The sequence below is a fragment of the Borostomias antarcticus genome (assembly GCF_949987555.1).
Source record: "Borostomias antarcticus genome assembly, chromosome: 23".
NCBI lineage: Eukaryota > Metazoa > Chordata > Actinopteri > Stomiiformes > Stomiidae > Borostomias > Borostomias antarcticus.
The window spans coordinates 3288464-3309094 of record NC_140256.1 but is presented as its reverse complement, the minus strand read 5'-3'; the positions used below and the strand labels follow the sequence as shown (position 1 = coordinate 3309094).

At 48.3% G+C, this 20631-nt stretch overlaps 1 protein-coding gene across 1 annotated transcript in view; it reads right to left on the bottom strand.

Moving 5' to 3' along the window:
- The window catches only part of smtnb (smoothelin b), a 62245-nt gene extending 41736 nt beyond the window's left edge, over positions 1 to 20509 (bottom strand). The window contains exons 1-2 of the mRNA XM_084457413.1: positions 20190 to 20509; positions 894 to 1051 (exon numbers count right to left, since the gene is read on the bottom strand). Of these exons, the coding sequence (XP_084313539.1) occupies positions 894 to 1051; positions 20190 to 20240 (209 nt within the window). The 5' untranslated portion in view covers positions 20241 to 20509. The remainder of the gene's footprint in view (positions 1 to 893; positions 1052 to 20189) is intronic.
- Positions 20510 to 20631: the final 122 nt, after the last annotated feature.

Genomic DNA, 20631 nt, shown 5'->3' with positions numbered 1-20631 from the left:
AGTTACGTTTGCGGATACCCAAAGAAAACAAATAAAGACCACAACGTTGACGGAGAGGCGGTTCTGGGACTCAAGAGACCCTCGGTCCTGTTTCTAATCGGTTCCGGCGATGAAAATCAAACGAAATGGCGAACGAGTGGATGACAGGAGGCGACGTCAAGGCTGGGTTGTCTGGGTTTTCTCCGTCTGTTGCAGCTCTGTGGCGCGTCATGGCTGCCGCGCATCGCTGGAGCGAGGAAGGCCGAGAGGCTGCTGTGACCGGACAATAAACACGACCGAATAAACGGAAAACAGATATGCACGCCTCAGAAAACAGAACGTTTACCTACAGCAGGCATTCCCAAACTGTGAGGTGGGCCACAAAGAAATTCATTGGAGGCGCGGAGGGATGGTTAAAAAACAAAAAGAAGGAAAAACATGTTTTTTTTTTTTTTTAAATGTCTATGGTTTTTATGAATGAAAGGTGAATTTAAAGGTCAGAAGATCGAAATCAATAATGGGAGAGATGTATACTAAATTTGTGGATAGTGCAGAGAGAGCCTCCCCCCGCAGGCATGAATGTATTGTGTGAAAACGTCATAACGTTAACTAGCAGCAGGTGCCACCGAGCTAACTTAGCTGTGTAACGTTATGGGCTAGCTAACGCTGCCTTGCAAAATGGACAAATTTGGGGGGTTGGGGGGGCACAGGTGTGTCACTGTTTTCAGAGGAGAGGGCCACATTGATGGAGACTGTGTGTGTGTGTGTGTGTGTGTGTGCATGTGTGTGTGTGTGAGAGAGAGAGAGAGACATACAGCAACACAGGTGTGTGTGTGTTTTAGAGAGAGAGAGAGAGAAAGAGAGAGAGAGAGAGATGAGACTGTGTGTGTGTGTGTGTGTTCCTGGAGGATCACCTGTGCTGGTTCTCCTTGTCCTCCTGCTGGTGGAGGCGCGCCGGGCGGAAGCGCTTGCTGGCGAGGGCGGCCTCCATGTCCTCGATCTCCCTCCGCCGCAGCTCCCGGATGGCTGTGCGGATCAGGCGCCGCTCATCCAGGTCCAACGTCCCATCCAGCTACACACACACACACACACACACACACACCAGAGAGGGTGAGTGACAGTACTGTAGGACATCACATGCTCCCAGGACCATCCTGGAAGTCTGTTTAAAGCTCGTATTAAATTTACAGCCCACGAACGAACCCACACCAGCACATGCACACTCTCCCCGAGGACCACACGAGAGCGCTGCGCCCTGTGGGTCGAAGGTCACATGCTCTATATGCAGATGAAGGGAGCACAGAGAGGGGTAATTTAACAGGAGGGTAGAGAGACCCTCTGGAGAGACCCTCTGGCCGGCACACTGGCCTGGGAAGTCTAACCAATAGAGAGACTCCTTCAAGCTCATCCTGGTCTCTCCCTGGGAACCCCCCGTCCGCCCGAACCCTCTCTTCACACGGTAACCCCTCTGTAATTAACCAGCCCCAGCGAGCTCGTTAAGACGCGTGCGTTTAGATGAGAGGGCAGGCTAACAGCTGCCGTACTCCGCCGAACGCACATGGCCCCGAAAAAAAGCATCTTGAACAACTTATGTTTGATGTCTGATCAGTCCTAGCCTGCTACAGTCTAAATAAACCCAGCCTTTGTCCTCTGTGAATCCGCTTGTGTTTGTTTTAACTATTCAATCAGGACTCAGACGGCTGTCAGATGTGGCAGTGTGAGTCCGGTTAGCCGTGCGCTGGTCTGAGAGCAGCTGCTGGATAGAGTACATGCTCTCTGTGGTCTGCAGCCTGGCGGTGGGGAGTCCTGGGGTCAGCATGACTAATGGGAGGATTTATAGTTTGGCGACAAGTTTTACTTCAATAAAAAAAAGGCAGCGTCAGGACCACCGGAGCACGGAGTCTGAGAATGAGAAACAGACACGCTCACAGCTGCTGCTCAGCTCCTGTGCTCTGGCGGAGGGGTTAAACCAGGCTCTGCTAAAACCCACCGACCGGCGCTCCGACTCCCGACTTAGACTCACGGGTCGGTCTCGAAACGCCGCGCTCAACTAGAGGCCGAAGACATTCGTCCGGGTTTTGTCGCTTAAAGTGGGTGGAGACTATTTGAGAGATTGCAAAAAAACGTTGAGAATCCCTGAAATGCTTTGCAGAACCAGTCCAGCGTCTTTAGGGCAGTGCTTCCTGATTGGACGGTGAATGTTTTTTGTTTCGTTTTGATTCTCCACTCCGCTTTTTTCGGATGACATAACTTCCGGTAAGGCGGGTCCTTATCGGAGATATAGGAGATATAGGTCCATATTGGAGATATAGGTCCATATTGGAGATATAGGAGATATAGGTCCATATTGGAGATGTAGGCACTGGTTCTGATTGGTAGCAACCATTTTCAGCGTAGATATCTCCAGGCTTTGAGAGGCGGAGATCTCAAAAGTCTGGCATCGCAAGACTAGCTCTCACTGAGCCGCAGGTACAGCAGGTGGCCTGTTGTCTCCGTTCCTCAGCAGTGGCCAGACGCCTGTGGGTAGCCGCCATCAACTGACACAGCTGACGAAGAGACCCACTTAGCGCTCTCCGCCAAAACCGCTGAGCCATTCCAGAAGTGTCTCGATGAGTTGAAGGTGTTTTAATCATACAAGCGACAGTTTAATGCACCTCGATTTAGAACAGGCACATCCAGGAGCTTAGCAGGCCAGCTGCTTGAAGGTGAGTGATGGCCCTAAGTGTGGGAGGGTGCAAGGAGCACTCGCACATCATCTGTAAGACAGACGGACGGCTCTCCACTCCAGCACCGACGGCAGGAACCGGTCAACATGCGCTCCGATGAACCCGCCCATCCTCTCAGTCCGTCTGAGCTACATCAGCTAAAGAGTTTCCTCAACAAACAGTCATGTAATCAATGTAGGCCACGAGTAAGCGTGCCAATCGCCCTCCGAATAGCAGTGTGAGGGGCCGGGGGTTATAAGCCCGGGGATCAGGCTCTGACCCAAGCCCAAGAGGGGGGTACACACGGGGGAATGAGAGGGTGGTGGGTTTGAGGCCTCCCTGCGGTTCTGGTAAAGTACAGACTCGGAGCTAGAGTGCCTCTTCTATAGACTTTAATTTGGGAGAAATTCGGAATGCTGAGCTGACTGAAAAGAGAATGGGGTAGGAGGAGGAGGAGGAGGAGGAGGAGGAGGGAGGGAGGGAGGGGCAGGGAAGGAGAAAGGATAGGAGGGGAGGGGGGCTTAATAGAGTCTTCTGCGCTAACGGGGGAGGATAGGATAACTGAGAGCAAGAGAGGAATGAAGGGGAAAACGAGCCCGATGCCTAAAAATGGGCAGACAAGAGCAGGGTGGGAAAGGCCAGGCCTCTCACGGGTCATTCCTGACATTCCTGCTGACTCACAGCGGAACAGCGACCAGGAAGACGCACGCCGGCCCGGGGAGAGAGGAGGAGGAAGTTAGCCAGAGAGGATATGAATACACACATCCAGCATCGACTCGGTTTCTCACTCAGTCACACACACACACACACACACACACGTGCGCACACACACACACACACACACACATACACACACACACACACACACGTGCGCGCGCACACACACATACACACACACACATCTCACTTTACAGCCCTGTCAGGTTTATTGCTACATAATTGAAATACTTGAAAATTATTATATAACCAGTATGCTGCCAAGTTTCGGATTTGTGATTTTATTTTTTATTGTTTTAATGATTAAAGAAGCAGTCTGGAGACGGGGCAGAAGCACGCTAGCTGTCGCTCAAGTGTTTCCCACAACTTTTGACACAGAACAATAAAAACAATACAAACAATAAATAACTACATCGGATTGTTTACCATTCTCCCAAACAGAAAGGATGTGAAAACCTATAAAAGCAAGAATGTGGATGAAGCACTATTCCATTAGGAGAGCATTATAATAGAGTGCTGGTAGACTGTGTTCTCACTGGTAGACTGTGTTCTCACTGGTAGACTGTGTTCTCACTGGTAGACTGAGTTCTCACTGGTAGACTGTGTTCTCACTGGTAGACTGTGTTCTCACTGGTAGATTGTGTTCTCACTGGTAGACTGTGTTCTCACTGGTAGACTGTGTTCTCACTGGTAGATTGTGTTCTCACTGGTAGACTGTGTTCTCACTGGTAGACTGTGTTCTCACTGGTAGACTGTGTTCTCACTGGTAGACGGTGTTCTCACTGGTAGACTGTGTTCTCACTGGTAGACTGTGTTCTCACTGGTAGATTGTGTTCTCACTGGTAGACTGTGTTCTCACTGGTAGACTGTGTTCTCACTGGTAGACTGTGTTCTCACTGGTAGACGGTGTTCTCACTGGTAGACGGTGTTCTCACTGGTAGATTGTGTTCTCACTGGTAGACGGTGTTCTCACTGGTAGACGGTGTTCTCACTGGTAGATGGTGTTCTCACTGGTAGACGGTGTTCTCACTGGTAGACTGTGTTCTCACTGGTAGATTGTGTTCTTCTCACTGGTAGACGGTGTTCTCACTGGTAGACGGTGTTCTCACTGGTATTACCATGTGTCCCAGTTTTTTTTTATTTTTTATTTAACCTTTGGACCAGTGGATCAAAGTCTAACACAGACAGACAGGGAGGGTTAACGTCACACAGGGATATAGGAAGGGATGAGACTGAATCCAGGACTCCGACTGCAGGACTTCTGCTCCAGACAACAACAGGTCTCTGAGCAACAACATTGGCTGAGTTCCAACACAAAACCTTTTGACTGGCAAACCTGTTGCTGACAAGGCCTCCACTAGCGTCAGCTCTGATTGGTCAGAGCAAACAGAGGGGGAGTGGCTGCCCAGTGGCACCGGGCCAGCGTGTAACCGTCGTCTTTCCTTCCCTCCATTTGAAAAAGAGAAAAAGCAGCCGTGACGCCGGTGACTGACCAGCACAGGAAGGTAATGAGTAATCATTAAGCAAACAAAACACACCTTTAACTTGACTGTCCGCCAAAGAAAACGCAAAATAACTGTTAAGGAACCAGAGACGGAAACACGCTCGTGTCCACACAGAGGCCTTTGAATGACTTCCCTGAGGTGACTAAGCCAGACAGAGAGCCCAGTGTTGTGGCGCTACGTCAGGGGAGGGATGGGGGGAGCGAGGGAGAGAGGAGGTAAAGAGAGGGAGAAAGGAGGTAAAGAGAGGGCGACAGGTCCGGAGTCCAGCTGCGCGGTGACGACACCTCGCACCAATGAGCCCCACTGTGGGCATTTTTCAAACTTGTACCGCTGGCTTCTGGGTAACCAGCTGTCACTATGGTTAAACCCGGAGAATAGCGTGATCCAGGACTGAGCCAAAACACTTACGGTCACGGAACAGTCTGTACAGTTGTAATTACTGAGCTTTCTCTATGTCTGACCAAGCGCACCCTGCCTTAGCGGAGGGTTCGTCCTGCTCTGGGCAGTCAGAGAGCGGACAGGAAGAGGAAACAGGTGCGCTGTAAACATGATGTCCCCCACCCGTGATGCATGGTCCTTTGTGGCAATGGAGTGGAAATGTGAAATTTCCATTTTAAATTAATATTATATTATTATACACGAACTGATGATAATCCTAACATGGAAAACAAGGATTAAACAAGATGGAAGCTTTTACAGTACTCACATTATCTAAACCCTGTGGATTTTGAAGTGTTCCTGAGTAGAATAGACTAAACTTTTACTGACACACATAGCATAGTTTCAGCGTTCAAAGCTAAATGTATTGGCATTTGGCAAAGGGAAAAACAACATCCAACAAGTACCACTAGACCATCTCTAGATCTCTAACCATCTCATGTGGAAGATGACAAACCTTGACAGTTGGACATGACCAAGTCAAGACAACAGTCTACTCTAATGTATCCAATATTATAATAAAATACCTCAACTAGACCCAACTAATCTATTCTGTTAAATACAAGGACTTTCAATAATTGTACTCACAATGCACCTAACCTCTACACTAATCCTAACATTTCGAACAAGGATTAAACAAGATAGGAAGCACCTACATGTCTAAACTGTGAACTCAATGGCTTAGACGGTCCCCTGGGTGGAATGGACTGTACCTGAGACACAAAGTATATCATTTTTGTGTACAAAAGTAAAATATAGCCTATTGGTAATGGGAAAAATGAAAGTGTGGCTAGCACTACTAGTGGTGGGCTCTGGTACTGCATGAGCACCATTTTAACACCCCCACCCCCGCCCGCCCGCCCCTCCCATTTCATAAGAAGGATGAGAACTAAAACACAGCGTTAACAGACAGGCGAGACGTGTGTGAATCAGGAGACGAGATAAGGAACAGGTCACATGATCAAGGTTCAGTTACAGTCAGCCAGACAGCATAAAGCTGTCTGCACCCTGAGTCACAGCGGAGACCTGGCATGTCACCAGCCTGAGTCACAGAGGACACCTGGCATGTCACCAGCCTGAGTCACAGCGGAGACCTGGCATGTCACCATCAGTCCCTCAGGATGCTCAACTCACACCTGAGTGTCCTGAACAAACAGGATGGAGGGGGTGATTCCCTCAGACAGACGAGATGAGACCCTGTTGAGAAATAGACAGACAATCCCATGAAAGCCATTGAACTCCACAAAGTGCCCCAAGCCCATGACTTTAAAGGCTGCTTATTAAAGCAGCAAACAAAGTGGGATCTCAAACCATTTCCTTTCCTCCATCGAATACACCAGACCCCTCTGAAATTACTGGCCAATCAGAAAAGACCGTTTGACTGGTGGCCCACAAGAAATCTGTCACATTACATCGTAAATGTACTGTGGTTTAAAAAAAAAAAGAAGAAAAAAGAAGTTGTTTCAGTTTTTCACAAGCTGGCTCGTTAAGGCAAGCAGGCCACGCAGACGACTTCCTGAAAAGCATATTTTCACCAAACGGCTCCTTGTGGAATACAAACCTCAAAACTTTCTTTAAAGGCATCCAGTAGAAGTAGCTCAATCAATCACTGTCAATTAGAGGGCGATTATGGCTCATAGGCCCCCTCTCATAATTCCCAGCAGCTGGAGGAGCCGAAGGCTCCCGAAGACTCCCGGCCCCCGAGACCAGAGACCAGCCCGCGCCTGTCTGCTTCTGCTCATACGGGATCACAAACAACCTGGAGTTGTTATGGAGCGTTGCATCAAACCACAGGACAAGTCCTCACACTCAGAGTATACGTTGTGTAACTGTATGTGTAACTGTACAGATCAGAATGATGCTGTCTCATCACTGTCTAGCAGAATGAAGCTTGTCTGGGTCGTGGGCTGAGAGGTCTGGTGATGTTGACATCTCTGGGGGAGTCCGTGAACAGTTTCTGTTCTCGGAACTAAACTGTAACAATGTTACAGGAAATACCTGTACTGGGTTGCAAAACGTGATTCAGATACATTTAAAGAAGACAAAAAAGAGGGGATTCTCAGCCAGGTCAGGAGTTCAGAGGTCATTGGGACCAAACGGAAATGTTACATTTTTGTCCTCTACAAGGACCAGTCGTCTGGCCCGGCAGCGAGTACATCCAACTGGTTCTTTCATCCACATACAGTACAATACAGTACAGTACAGCGCAGTACAACAGAACAGTGCTGGACTACCACACTGCAGGGGACTCAGGACCAAGAACCAGCTGGTGAATGTATGACATCACCTGTCCCGGTCTCTCTCTCAGTCAGACAGGCAGTGTGGGCTGACAGACAGGCAGTGTGTGTTTAAGCGTTTGTTTGTCTCGGGTCGGGTGAAGGGGTACCAGCCACCAGTCTGCCCTACAGCCCTGAGTCACGGTCCCATTGAGCAACATCCTGGTACTGCTGCTCCTCTCCAACGCGATGTCATCACTCCGCATCACAGCTCGCGTCTGGAAGGAATCCTCCCGAGCCTCCCCGCCCGGTCTGGCTGGCTGGCAGCACCACGGGCCCCGAGGCTTGGTCCCCCCCCCCCCCTCCTCTGTCTGACTGACAGCACCACGGGCCCCGAGGCTGGGTCCTCCCCCTCCCTCCCCATCTGACTGACAGCACCGCAGTCCCCGAGGCTGGGTCCCCCCCTCCTCCCTGTCTGACTGACAGCACCGCGGCCCCCGAGGCTGGGTCCCCCCCTCCTCCCTGTCTGACTGACAGCACCGCGGGCCCCGAGGCTGGGTCCTCCCCCCCTCCCTGTCTGACTGACAGCACCGACGAGGCTGCGCTACTGTTTCTGTCTGCGCCGCTCTGCATTCGTGCTTTCGTTTGACATGTAGGTCACTGTGTCAAACTGAATGAGACCCTCCCCACACCGGCCTATGAGCCAATACTGGGCTCTTTCTCATGAAAAGAAAATCACAAATACTGTGTGTGTGTGGGTGTGTGTTTGCGTGTGTGCATGCGCATGTGTGTCAATAGGGGGGTTAGTAGTAGTAATCATTTCCAGAGCCGGGTTAAGAGTGCAGCCAGGCAGCCGATCGGATCAGCGCCTCAGACTCCAGAATTCGCCCCCAGAGTGAGTTTGTCCATATAAGGGCGAGGACATTTCTCTGAGCAGGGAGCAGATTGCCAGCTGCCACTGAGGAAGCCTGGCTGGTACAGGAGCCGACCGACTCAGAGGAGAGAGTGAGAAGTGAGAGAAAACAGATGGGCTGTGAATGTGTGTGTGTGTGTGTGTGCATAAATATTAGGGGTGTAATGATACACTAATCTCACGATACGATACACGATATTGTGTTGACGATAACAATTCGATACGATACACTAAGGGCAGGTGTGAAGCGTTGCAGTAGCGCTGCTGTTCACACCAATAGTGCATTTCTCCACATTTCTACTCCACTACACTTTGTGAATTTAGAGCTTAACTGTTGTAATATCATGGAGAGACCTAGAGACAAAAGACGTGTTACCAGCGTTGTGTAGCCAGCGTTCACTGATATACAATAAACATCACAATATTGTTTTCACCTTGACGATACGTATTGTGACGTTTCTGTATCGCGATATATCGTGGCACGATATGTTGTTACACCCCTAATAAATATACAGGTTTAAATTGTCCTGCAGCTTTGAATCACACCGCCACCTTTCAACCCCTCCACTACCTGTCGCCTGGCTGTCATAAAACACAAACACACAACAGGACCCGACGTTTGTTGATGCCACAGGCGAACAACATGAGCGCACAGTACCGACCACACCCACCGTGACAATATGATTGGGGTACATGAGAACCTTACTGCGTATGAATTTGTTGAAAGAGTGTTTTTCCTGACTGGCCCCCAGGGGCCAGAAGGCCTGTGTAACGTACTGAAGACAAGGTCAGATTGCACCTGCTGGATATGGGTGGAGGAAGAGAGAGAAAGAGCAGGAACAGGAGGGGAGGGGGGAGAGAGAGAGAGAGAGGGAGAAAGAGAAAGAGAAAGAAAGAGAGAGAACGAAAGAGAGAGAAAGAGAAAGAAAGAGAGAGGGTGAAAGAGAGAGAGAGAGAGAGAGAGAGAGAGAGAGAGAGAAAGAGAGAGAGAGAGAGAGAGAGAGAGAGAGAGAGAGAGAGAGAGAGAGAGGGAGAGAAAGAGAGAGAGAGAGAGAGAAGGAGCTGGGTTCAGGGCATGTTCTAGTGGGCAGTTCTAGGCTCATGTGAGCTGAAGACTCTCCACCACTGAGGCCCAGACCAGACCCCCTTTCCACTCCAGTGGGCAGGTACAAAGAGCGGGCAGCTATAGGAATGTATGTCTGTGTGTGTGTGTGTGTGTGTGTGTGTGTGTGTGTGTGTGTGTGTGTGTGTCAGAGGGGGGTACAGGACAGCAATGAAGCCCACCAGGAGAACAATGACGCAGTCAGAAAAGACTGAGAGCTCACGCTACTGTGTCGGCTACCCCAAGGGTGTGAGACGCTCCGCAGGGTTTGAGCGGTGACACACGTGTGTGTTGATCTTTAACGAGGCGGACTGGCATGCGTGTCGACGTCGGGGTCACAACCCTCATCTGAACTGAATAACGGTTACCGTTCACATCCGTGCGGGGGACTTGGATCCCGAGAAGAAGGTTTGACCGGTCAGGATTCCACCTTCGGGATTCACGTTTCAAACTCATCATAACGGGTCCACCGGCCCGGCCTGCTCTCTGACTAGACTTTTTAGTGTTCTTAGGCTGGCTGAATTTGACCCACTTCTTCAATTTGGCACTGCTGAGGGTTTTCAGACGTGCTGACTGGGAGAATACCCCTCTCCAGAGCTGGGGGCAGTTATGCAGGACTCAGGTCAGTCACTGCCTGCCCGGTATGCCCCTCATTCTGTAGGCCAGTTGGTTCTGTCAGAAGCCTGTTGTGAGGAGAGCATGGCCACACTTTTCCATCTCAGTAGCCATGTTTCCATCCACTTGTCAATCGAATTGTGTGAGGATCGCAAAAGATTATGAATGCGAATAAAGCCGGTGAACGTGCGTTTCCATCTAGAGCTTTAAATCGGATAAAGCATTTATCACAAAAGACTTTTATCGAACGAGAGAAAATCCGATGAGATCGACAGTACAAACTTTTTGTCGATTTTCATGATTTTTAATCGAATTTTACTGTTTCCATAAGGCATTTTTAATTCGATATAACTTTATTCGCATAAAACGTGTGGATGGAAACATGGCTAATGTCTTTAACTCTCCTTTAACAGCCACAAGTCTGGCGATCGACAACAAATCAAACAAAAGGTCATCAACATCCAACTCTCTTGGCCATCTCACTAAACTAAAACTGTACAATCTTAAATTATCTCACTAAACTAAAATAGCGCATTCTTAAACTCTCTCCCCATTCTATTCTGAAAGATTTATACCACTTTCTATTATGTTAAACTTTCGTATGTAATTCAAGGAGTTGACACAATACAGAACCGCCTAAGCATTTTCCATGATATCCTATTCATCTACTGGCATATAAATACTCTGCCGCCTATTCAGAAGTTCTCTTTTTACATGTCTTTGTTGCTATTGTCATCAGTCAGACTCTTATAACTGCGCCTCACAATGCTGTGGGATGTGTTGTCAACTGACACAACCGATAGCCTTGAGCTGGTTCTTCATTGCTACTTAGGAGCATGTGGGTTTAGCCCCAATTCCAACATGGGACACTGAACTCACGAGACTGAAGCGCTACGTAACTGACTGACTTGTTTGTCTTCACTGGGGAGGTGAGCAAGACCGAGGTCTCATGGGACAGAACGGTAGAGCTTGTAGCACATTGGAAGGTTCCAGAACTGGAACACTCTGTTCAGCTGCATCCATTAGCGCAGCGATATCAGCTTCCCCCACGCATACGCCTCAGTATACGCTACAATGACCACAACACAGAGAGTAGCCGAAAGAGAGAGACCGCAAAACTAAACAAAAACGTTTGACCAATCAGCTGGGTTTATCTAGCGAGCGTCGCCACTTCTAAACAGAGTAACAGGGGAAGCAAAACACCAACATACGCTGGAGGACGTCTCTGGTGGATCTCAGGAAATGCCTCCTTCCTGAGGTGATTCCACACAGGAAGACTCAACACTGTATGTGTTCTCTCTCCCTCTCTCGAACCCCTCACACCCAGCAATGCTCTCTCTCTCTCTCTCGAACCCCTCACACCCAGCAATGCTCTCTCTCTCTCTCTCTCGAACCCCTCACACCCAGCAATGCTCCCTCTCTCTCTCGAGAACCCCTCACACCCAGCAATGCTCTCTCTCTCTCTCTCTCTCTCCCTCTTTCTCTCTCTCGAACCCCTCACACCCAGCAATGCTCTCTCTCTCTCTCGAGAACCCCTCACACCCAGCAATGCTCTCTCTCTCTCTCTCTCTCGAACCCCTCACACCCAGCAATGCTCTCTCTCTCTCTCTCTCGAACCCCTCACACCCAGCGATGCTCTCTCTCTCTCTCGAACCCCTCACACCCAGCGATGCTCTCTCTCTCTCTCTCTCGAACCCCTCACACCCAGCGATGCTCTTCCCAGGCCTCCCAGACACACAGCAGCTCCCGGGGGAGAGAAGGAGATGACATCTGCAGAGACCCTATAAAAACCCCGCTAGGAGTGATGAAGGCAGACAGGAGAGCGTAATAGAAAGCAGGGGGCTCGTCCGCGTCACTCATCATTGCTTCCATGTAGACCGGCGGCTCTCAGCTCGAGTGTTGCCGAGTGTCAGAGCCTCGGTAGCAAGGGACGAGGGACCAGTGAATCAGCAGTCCCCGCTGAGTGTCCAGGGCTGTCACAGACAAGACAGTAAATATCAAGTCAAATGTCCCCCCTGAGTCCACAACACCTGCTCCATGAATCTGAAGCAGGAATGCGCCAGAGGAATAAAGTAGAAGACAGATATTTTTCCAAACTCAAGCTCACTTGAGCGCGACGTCACACTGGGAAGAACCAGAGCCAGAGAGGGCTCTTTCTGGGCATCATAAACACCCGGAGGGAGGAGGGAAATACACCTCAAATCCCTTTTCCAGTTTTCCGTTTGGCAGGGTGTTTCTCCAGACAGGCAGCGACAGCCCCAGAGGGCCTGGCTGCTGGTTCACTTTAGAGAGTGACAGACGGAGCACAGCGAGGAATATCTGAGAGCTCTTGGGAACAAACCGACAATTAAGAGTTAGTTCAATCCTGTTGAATCCTTGGCTGACACCCGAGTCTCCAAAAAATAAATTAGTCATCTTTGTACAAACCGTGATGCCTCAGCTAAACTAAAATTGCATAATTCTGGGCGGCGTTAACCATGATGCAGGTTAAGTGTTAAGTACTACAGGGACCGGTGGTGAGGTCTCTCTGGTCTGCCTCCCATTAGTCTGTCAACACTGGACCACACTGCCGACAGTACACACACGGCAGAAAGTACACACACGGCAGAATGTACACAGAGCACACAGTGAACGCTCACATGCACACAGATGTCCAGGTGTCCAGAGGACAGAGATCTGTAATAAATCTTCCCCCAGGTGGTGAAAAGACCAGTCTCGATGTTCCTCTCCTTCTCCAGCTGGTTCTCCCAGCCCTTCAGGAGGCAACTCTCTCTCTCTCGCTTCAGGAGGCACTTGGATTCAAACCGATTGTTGAATGGAGTTTGATACAAATATATAAAGATGAACAGCTGGTAACACTTTTTTGACCAACCCATTACTTCTGCTATTTTGGGATATTCACAATGAAATTGCTTGGTAGCAGTCAGAACTTGTTACAACTGAGCCCAAAACGACCAAGAAATGGCTGATAATAGCAATGTTCAATAAGTAAGAATCATTATTTTCCCAATGAGATTTAAAGGACATGATGGTCTGTAAAATACAGTGTTGGACAATTGTGGTACAATAACTGGTTGATGAGAAACCAGGAGTTGTCTATTTGACCCAATATTGATTCAATATGCAGTTAAAATCCCCAGAGTTCTTGTTCCAACAACATTCCCAAAACACAATGGACTGAAAGTGAACCTTGCAGAAAGTCACATATAATGTAGCCCATCATAAAGTTCATAGCATTTTTTCTCACCACTTCTGGGCCAAAAAGCCTGTCTATTTATACTATTTCTGGTCAGAGACAGACGTTTCCTGTCTTATCAAATAAACATGTCCACTCTTACAGCTTGTCCCTGGTTCAAACTCCAGTATATTCAGTGTGGGTAGCCTGTCAGTCAATAAGATTATGACCCAGCTTACACAAGGTTTCAGATGAAACAGTTTGCACTGCATCATCAGTTCACTTTTAGGTTCTCATACTTAAAACCTGGATGGAGCCTCATGAAAGCTGGTAAGCAGCCCACTGAGCAAAGACACGTCTAAAAGACGTCTTTTAGATGTCTTTTTTGTCTTTTTCGGACGTCCAAAGACATCCAATTAGGAGCCAGAATGAATGGGGTTTTTTTACGTTCAGATATTGAACCAGTTTTGCTCGTCCACAGACGTCTTAGAGGGGTCCAAGCCAGACGTTTGAATATTGAGGGGTCCAGCAGACGTACAAACGGGGTTCAGGACCGACGGACGTTATTAAGACATGATCTGAACGTCTCCCTGACGTTGCGTGTTTGCTGGGAGGTTGGTATCTGCAACATGAAATCCCAAACATCCTCACCTGATCCTTTATGATTAGTACTTTGTAACTGAGGGAGATAATCTCAAGGGAGGAACGTTGTTAAAAGTGGCAAAAAAATATCTATGAACATAAACCAGTGAATCAGGTGTGCAATGTGACGACACACTTTTACAGCTCCGTGCGCTTCCTTCGCTGTGTGAGGACAACGCCTGCGTGAATCCGTTCAAAACAGCCACAAAGGTCGAAGGTAATAACAGCGGCGAGTCAATTAGGCCCGTGATGTATGGCTGTAAAAGTCAGAGTTAGCAGGTGTTTTTCAAGGCTTGCAACACAGCGCTATCTGGAATCCTCTCCTAAATCAAGCGTGCAGATGTGTAAGAGTGTGTGTGTAAGTGTGTGTGAAGCCTGTAGCTGAAAGAGTATATACTATAAGGCATGTGGCAGCTTGCATCCTGGATCTACTGTACTTGGAAAATGCTTAAGCAGTAACTGCACTTTCAAAGACTGAACCACTCAGAGAAGAGAGGTTTTCTCTTAGCTTTGAACTGAATTGAACCCTTTATTGCCCCAGAGGGGAATTTGTTTAGCACACATCAAGCATACATAAAACATTAAAATGTACGCCCATCACCAACACCGCAAGTCACCAACCACCATCATCGTCATCACCATCCTCACCAACATCATCGCATCAAAATCATCATCACTGAAACAGGCATCAACAGCTGTTCAATCATTTAATGCTTCTTGGCACAAAGGAAGTGCCGGCTGGTTTTGTCCTTGTTTTGGGCGTTCTACACCTGCGTCCAGAGGGGAGTAGGGAGAACTCTGAGAAGAGTGGATGGGCCTTCATCGGCCTTCATCGTAAAACGTCTCACAGTGGTCAACTGTGGCACAGGTTTTTCAATGCTATGTTTTAGGAAAGTTCAAGAGAGACAGAGGGGTGGAGGGCGGAGTGAGGGAGAAATACGGATATTTGTAGAGACAGCGATAAAAGACATGGCTCCAGAGAGTTATGAAAGTGTTACTAACACTTCAGAATCCCTGCGAAAGTCAACATGAAAACAAAACATTGTAGTATTATAAACAGACAGAGGTTATATAATTCTGCGTAATCCTTCCAGTTTAATTCCCCTGATGATGGAGCTGACATTTCAGAGTGGGCCTGGTGTGAGAGCCTCCAAAACAAACCTATTCATCCTGTCCTGTTGTAACCCTGGGGCCCTTATCAACACACAGCAGCGGGGCCTCCAGGGGCCCATTCATCTCTGGGCCTGAACCGCGGAGTGTAATTACTCTATTTATAACATGTGAATCTCTCCCCTTCCGAAGAGGAGAGCGGGGTCACAAGAGCGCTCACAAATTATCGTTCCACGTGCCCCCCCCAGCCCACCAGGCGCCTGGGAGACAAGTCCTCCCATCCATCATGTCCGTTCATTGATGAGGAAGGCGGTCACGTGCACAAAGACACACATTACCGACCGTAAAAGACAGTGCTACTCAAAGTGCTGTCCTCTACAAGGTCAACGAAAAAAACAACATTGAAGAGAGACAATCCTGAGAGAATCACGGGGAGACCTACAATTAAAACCAGCTGAGCAGAAAGGAGAGGGGGCGTGCCGATAGGCTGGCTGACGCCAGAGCGCCGTCGGACCGGCGGTCTCTCATTTGAGGGAGCAGGTGCATATTGTCTACCTTTGCAGGTGTGACGGAGGAGGGAGGGAGGCGACTGACTCAACACTGACAGCTCCCACGTCTGTGTGAAACACCTCGTCTGTGTGAAACACCTCGTCTGTGTGAAACACCCTGGTCTGTGTGAAACACCCTGGTCTGTGTGAAAAACCCTGGTCTGTGTGAAACACCCTGGTCTGTGTGAAACACCCTGGTCTGTGTGAGAAACCCTGGTCTGTGTGAAACACCTCGTCTGTGTGAAACACCTCGTCTGTGTGAAACACCCTGGTCTGTGTGAAACACCCTGGTCTGTGTGAAAAACCCTGGTCTGTGTGAAACACCCTGGTCTGTGTGAAACACCCTGGTCTGTGTGAAACACCCTGGTCTGTGTGAAACACCCTGGTCTGTGTGAAACACCCTGGTCTGTGTGAAACACCCTGGTCTGTGTGAGAAACCCTGGTCTGTGTGAAACACCCTGGTCTGTGTGAAACACCCTGGTCTGTGTGAAACACCTGGTCTGTGTGAAACACCCTGGTCTGTGTGAAACACCCTGGTCTGGGTGAAACACCCTGGTCTGTGTGAGAAACCCTGGTCTGTGTGAAACACCCTGGTCTGTGTGAAACACATCGTCTGTGTGAAACACCCTGGTCTGTGTGAAACACCCTGGTCTGTGTGAAACACCTCGTCTGTGTGAAACACCTCGTCTGTGTGAAACACCTCGTCTGTGTGAAACACCCTGGTCTGTGTGAAACACCCTGGACTGTGTGAAACACCCTGGTCTGTGTGAAACACCCTGGTCTGTGTGAGAAACCCTGGTCTGTGTGAGAAACCCTGGTCTGTGTGAGAAACCCTGGTCTGTGTGAGACACCCTGGTCTGTGTGAAACACCCTGGTCTGTGTGAAACACCCTGGTCTGTGTGAAAAACCCTGGTCTGTGTGAAACACCCTGGTCTGTGTGAAACACCCTGGTCTGTGTGAAACACCCTGGTCTGTGTGAAAAACCCTGGTCTGTGTGAAACACCCTGGTCTGTGTGAAACACCCTGGTCTGTGTGAAACACCCTGGTCTGTGTGAAACACCCTGGTCTGTGTGAGAAACCCTGGTCTGTGTGAGAAACCCTGGTCTGTGTGAGAAACCCTGGTCTGTGTGAAACACCCTGGTCTGTGTGAAACACCCTCGTCTGTGTGAAACACCCTGGTCTGTGTGAAACACCCTGGTCTGTGTGAAACACCCTGGTCTGTGTGAGAAACCCTGGTCTGTGTGAAACACCTCGTCTGTGTGAAACACCTGTAGGCCGGCCTGTCCAGCAGGTTTGCTCCACTGCGAAGACGCAGAGCAGAGTAACTAATAATCACGGCACAGCTGATACAGCTAGTAATTAGTTTATCCGGAAAAACTGGGTCATTTTTTTGTAAGCTATAATGAGGTGTATATTATTATTTTAGAAAAGAGAAAGAACGGAAGGAACCAAGAGCGACAGGAGAAAGCTTATTTTTACGGAGGGGGACAAATGAGCAATATAGCAGGCGGTCAGCGCTCTGAAGTACCAGCATTTATGAGATTAGTGCCGTTAGAGGGACGACCATATGACCTTCTGGCTGTTTAGTTCATTACGCACAGAACAGCACTGTGTGTGTGTGTGTGTGTGTGTGTGTGTGTGTGTGTTTTAAAGCCGTTTTTGTAGCAGCCCCACCCCTCCCCTGTACCGGCTGTAAATACAGGCCATTCCTAGTTCAACCGTTAAACCGTCAATGGCTTTTTCCCCGTTTCCTGGGTAGCAAGAAACTTCTGCTACCTTACTGCAAGAACTATGTTCATTCATGAATTTATCCAACACTGCAACTCAACAGTCCAGCGTTTGAACAGAAAACACGGGGTACCGTGGAGTATACGTTGTTTGAAAAACATTAAGGAAAAAAAAAAAAAGGTTGAACAGACGCCTTTCATCTTTCTCTCAAACAGGGACGAGTTCCATCACGGCCCCACATAAACAACTCAGCTGGAACAATAAGCTTAAGACAGGCTTACATTTCCTTTGGAGTTGACTTAAGAATGGAAAAATAACACTTACAGACACCACAAAATATCAAGTAGGGCTGAGCACTGCTGGGAGCTTGGCAACCTTTGTTGGTGGTCATTTATGAAACGGGGAGGCCATGAGGTTTATACACCACCAGGTCTCACTCACTGGGAACAGAAAGAGCATCCCATTTCTTATTTTGATGAACATGAATATCAGCAAAATATACTAAAGTATCATTCTGTGTGTATTCACACTTCACACTAAATGACTTGAGAGTCAGTAGTTCTGTTTATTTGTAGCCTACAGGTACAGTACAAAGGTTACTGCACATAAAAATTTAAAATACTGTCTATAGCTCAAAGTTCTACCCTATTCTATACACAGACATTGAAAACTGGTTGACACTGGATGATGCGAGGCACTCATACACCTATAAACAGCTGTTTTAAACCTGTTTTTCCTTGAAAAGGAAAAACGACATGTCCCCATCCTTCCTGCCATCCCTGCCAAGCATTCCATAGGCGAGCTCTTTAACTCTCCAGGCTGAAATCAGATCATATTCTTGATGCCACACAGGAAAAACACCACATCCTTACTGTCCATTATCTAAATTCTTGCCCGTGGTAAAAGTGTGTCCTCTGAGAGATTTACGAGGTTGAGGTCACCACACTCCCAGGCCAATCGGTTCCTTGTGAAACTTCTGAGAGAGGGAATTGGCACGCTGAAAAGATATCAAATAAACCTCTCCAGGTCAACAAACTAGGCAAATCTGCCTCGGTCCAAACAGTTACCAAAGTTAGCGATCTTCAACAAAGCTGAAGTCATAGTGTTATTTCAAGATGCCCTTTTCGGTTAAACTCCTCAGTATAAATCCATCCCTGTTGCAGACAGATCAGATGAGGATGGATGAGGGAGAATGGATGAGGAGGGGCTTCTGGACCATGCATCTCTGAAATAGGCTACACTCTGTTCTGTGCTACAGTATGTGTACATGGAACAAGTACTAGACCAAGAACGTTATAGACTAGGTCTAGACAGGTAGGCCAATAAATAACTGTCCAAGTCGTCCAAGAAGGACTGTATAACAATGTCACTGCTAAGCTAAAGTAAATATCCCAAGGTCTCCCCGTGTGTGTTCTGCTTATCAGAGAGGCTACACCAGGATGGGAGACTGTTAGAATACTGTTTGTCGATTATAGTTCAGCATTTAATACAATAATTTAATACAATAGTTTCTAACAATCATTTTATCAGGAAGCAACAGAGGAATTACGATCCCTAGAATCAGCAGGACCCTGGTGGAGGGGGGGGACAGCGACAAATACCCTGGGGGGGGGGGGGGGGGGGGGGGTACAGCACACAGGACCTATCATGGTCCTGCCACATCAACTCCCTGACCCAACTCGAAGACCCAACAGCGTCTCTACCACCTCAGACGCTCCCCCTCAGGGTGCTCAGGACCTTCTACACCTGCTCCACAGAGAGCCTCCTGTCAGGCAGCATCACCCCCTGGACCTGGGCCTTCAGGAGGGTGGTCCGCTCAGCTGGGAGAACCATCAGAACCACTCTCCCCAACCTGCAGGACATCTGCAACAAACGCTGCAGGTCCAAGGACAACAACATCCTCAGGGAGCCCAGCCACCACAGAAACAGACTCGGAAGGGAAGGCCTTATCGCTGCCTGAAGGCAAACACAGAGAGGATGAGGAAGAGCTTCTTCCCTCAGGCTATGAGCCTGCGAAAAGAGGACTGGGCCGAGCCCCTGTCCCCATACACACACACACACACACACACACACACACACGCACACACACACACACACACACACACACACACACACACAGTACCCTGGACGACCATGGCACTCATGTGTACTAATCTTTTATTATTATCTATAAATTATTGATTGTTTTCTTTTTAATCTCATATTGTGTTTGCCGGTAAGGGTATTGTAAGCATTTCACTGCGCATTAATCCTTGTATAATTGTGTGACAAATAAAAAAAAGAATTTGAATTTTATTGGGATGTCTGATACTACCGTGACCTTTGATGAATATGACTGCTGCCTACTCACACTTTGGACATAATGGTGCGTGGTTAACAGTGTTTTTATTTACCAGTCTAGTGCCAATACCAGTATGAACAGGGGTACGTGTAGTGGTGACTAAAGAAGTGAAGAAAAGGTTTTATTACATTAGTGGTGTTTAAAGAAGTGGGTATACTGTGGGTCTATGGATACAGAAGTGAGTATAGTCACTATACTTCCGAATACCCCCCACTATACCACTATTATGAAGTATCCTACATGCAACCCCATGGGGCATATGGATTGGACAATGCGCATGCTCATATGGCATATACCGGTATACATATTATCATGAGAATCAACGGCTCCATGTTTGTTGCCACTTGTCCTGCAGTTATGAAGGTGAGGATACAAACTCGCAACTCTCCTGTTTCTCTGCGCCAGTTCTGGGTACAATATCTACACTAATGACCAATACTAACATTACTACTCACCAGATTCCGCAGTGACGACTCATCCAAAGTTGAATATCTTTCTTCAGACATGTTGAGTCTTTCTTAACGAGGACAGGGCAGTGAAAAGAAGACAGTGCTGGAACTGTTTTGTAGCAGGCGATCAATTCACGTGTTTCCCCCAAAACAGGAGTCTCTTGGCCGGAGTGTCCCTCACCTCATGTGTTATGGCAGAACTGATGCTCCACCTGCTCGAATAATCGTTTTCTCTTTCCGACAACTTTGAGATCTGTTACTGTAATCTAGTTACCGGTCTCAGGACTCTACAGTAATAGGCTACGCAAAATGTTCTGGGAATTAAACATATTTCAGTCCTCTAGTCTCGACTCTCTATAAAGTCAGAAATGCTGAGACACTTCACTCAAACAGACTGCGGGCTTTGAATCCAGAGTTCCCACTACATCCACACTGGGACCGCCCATTA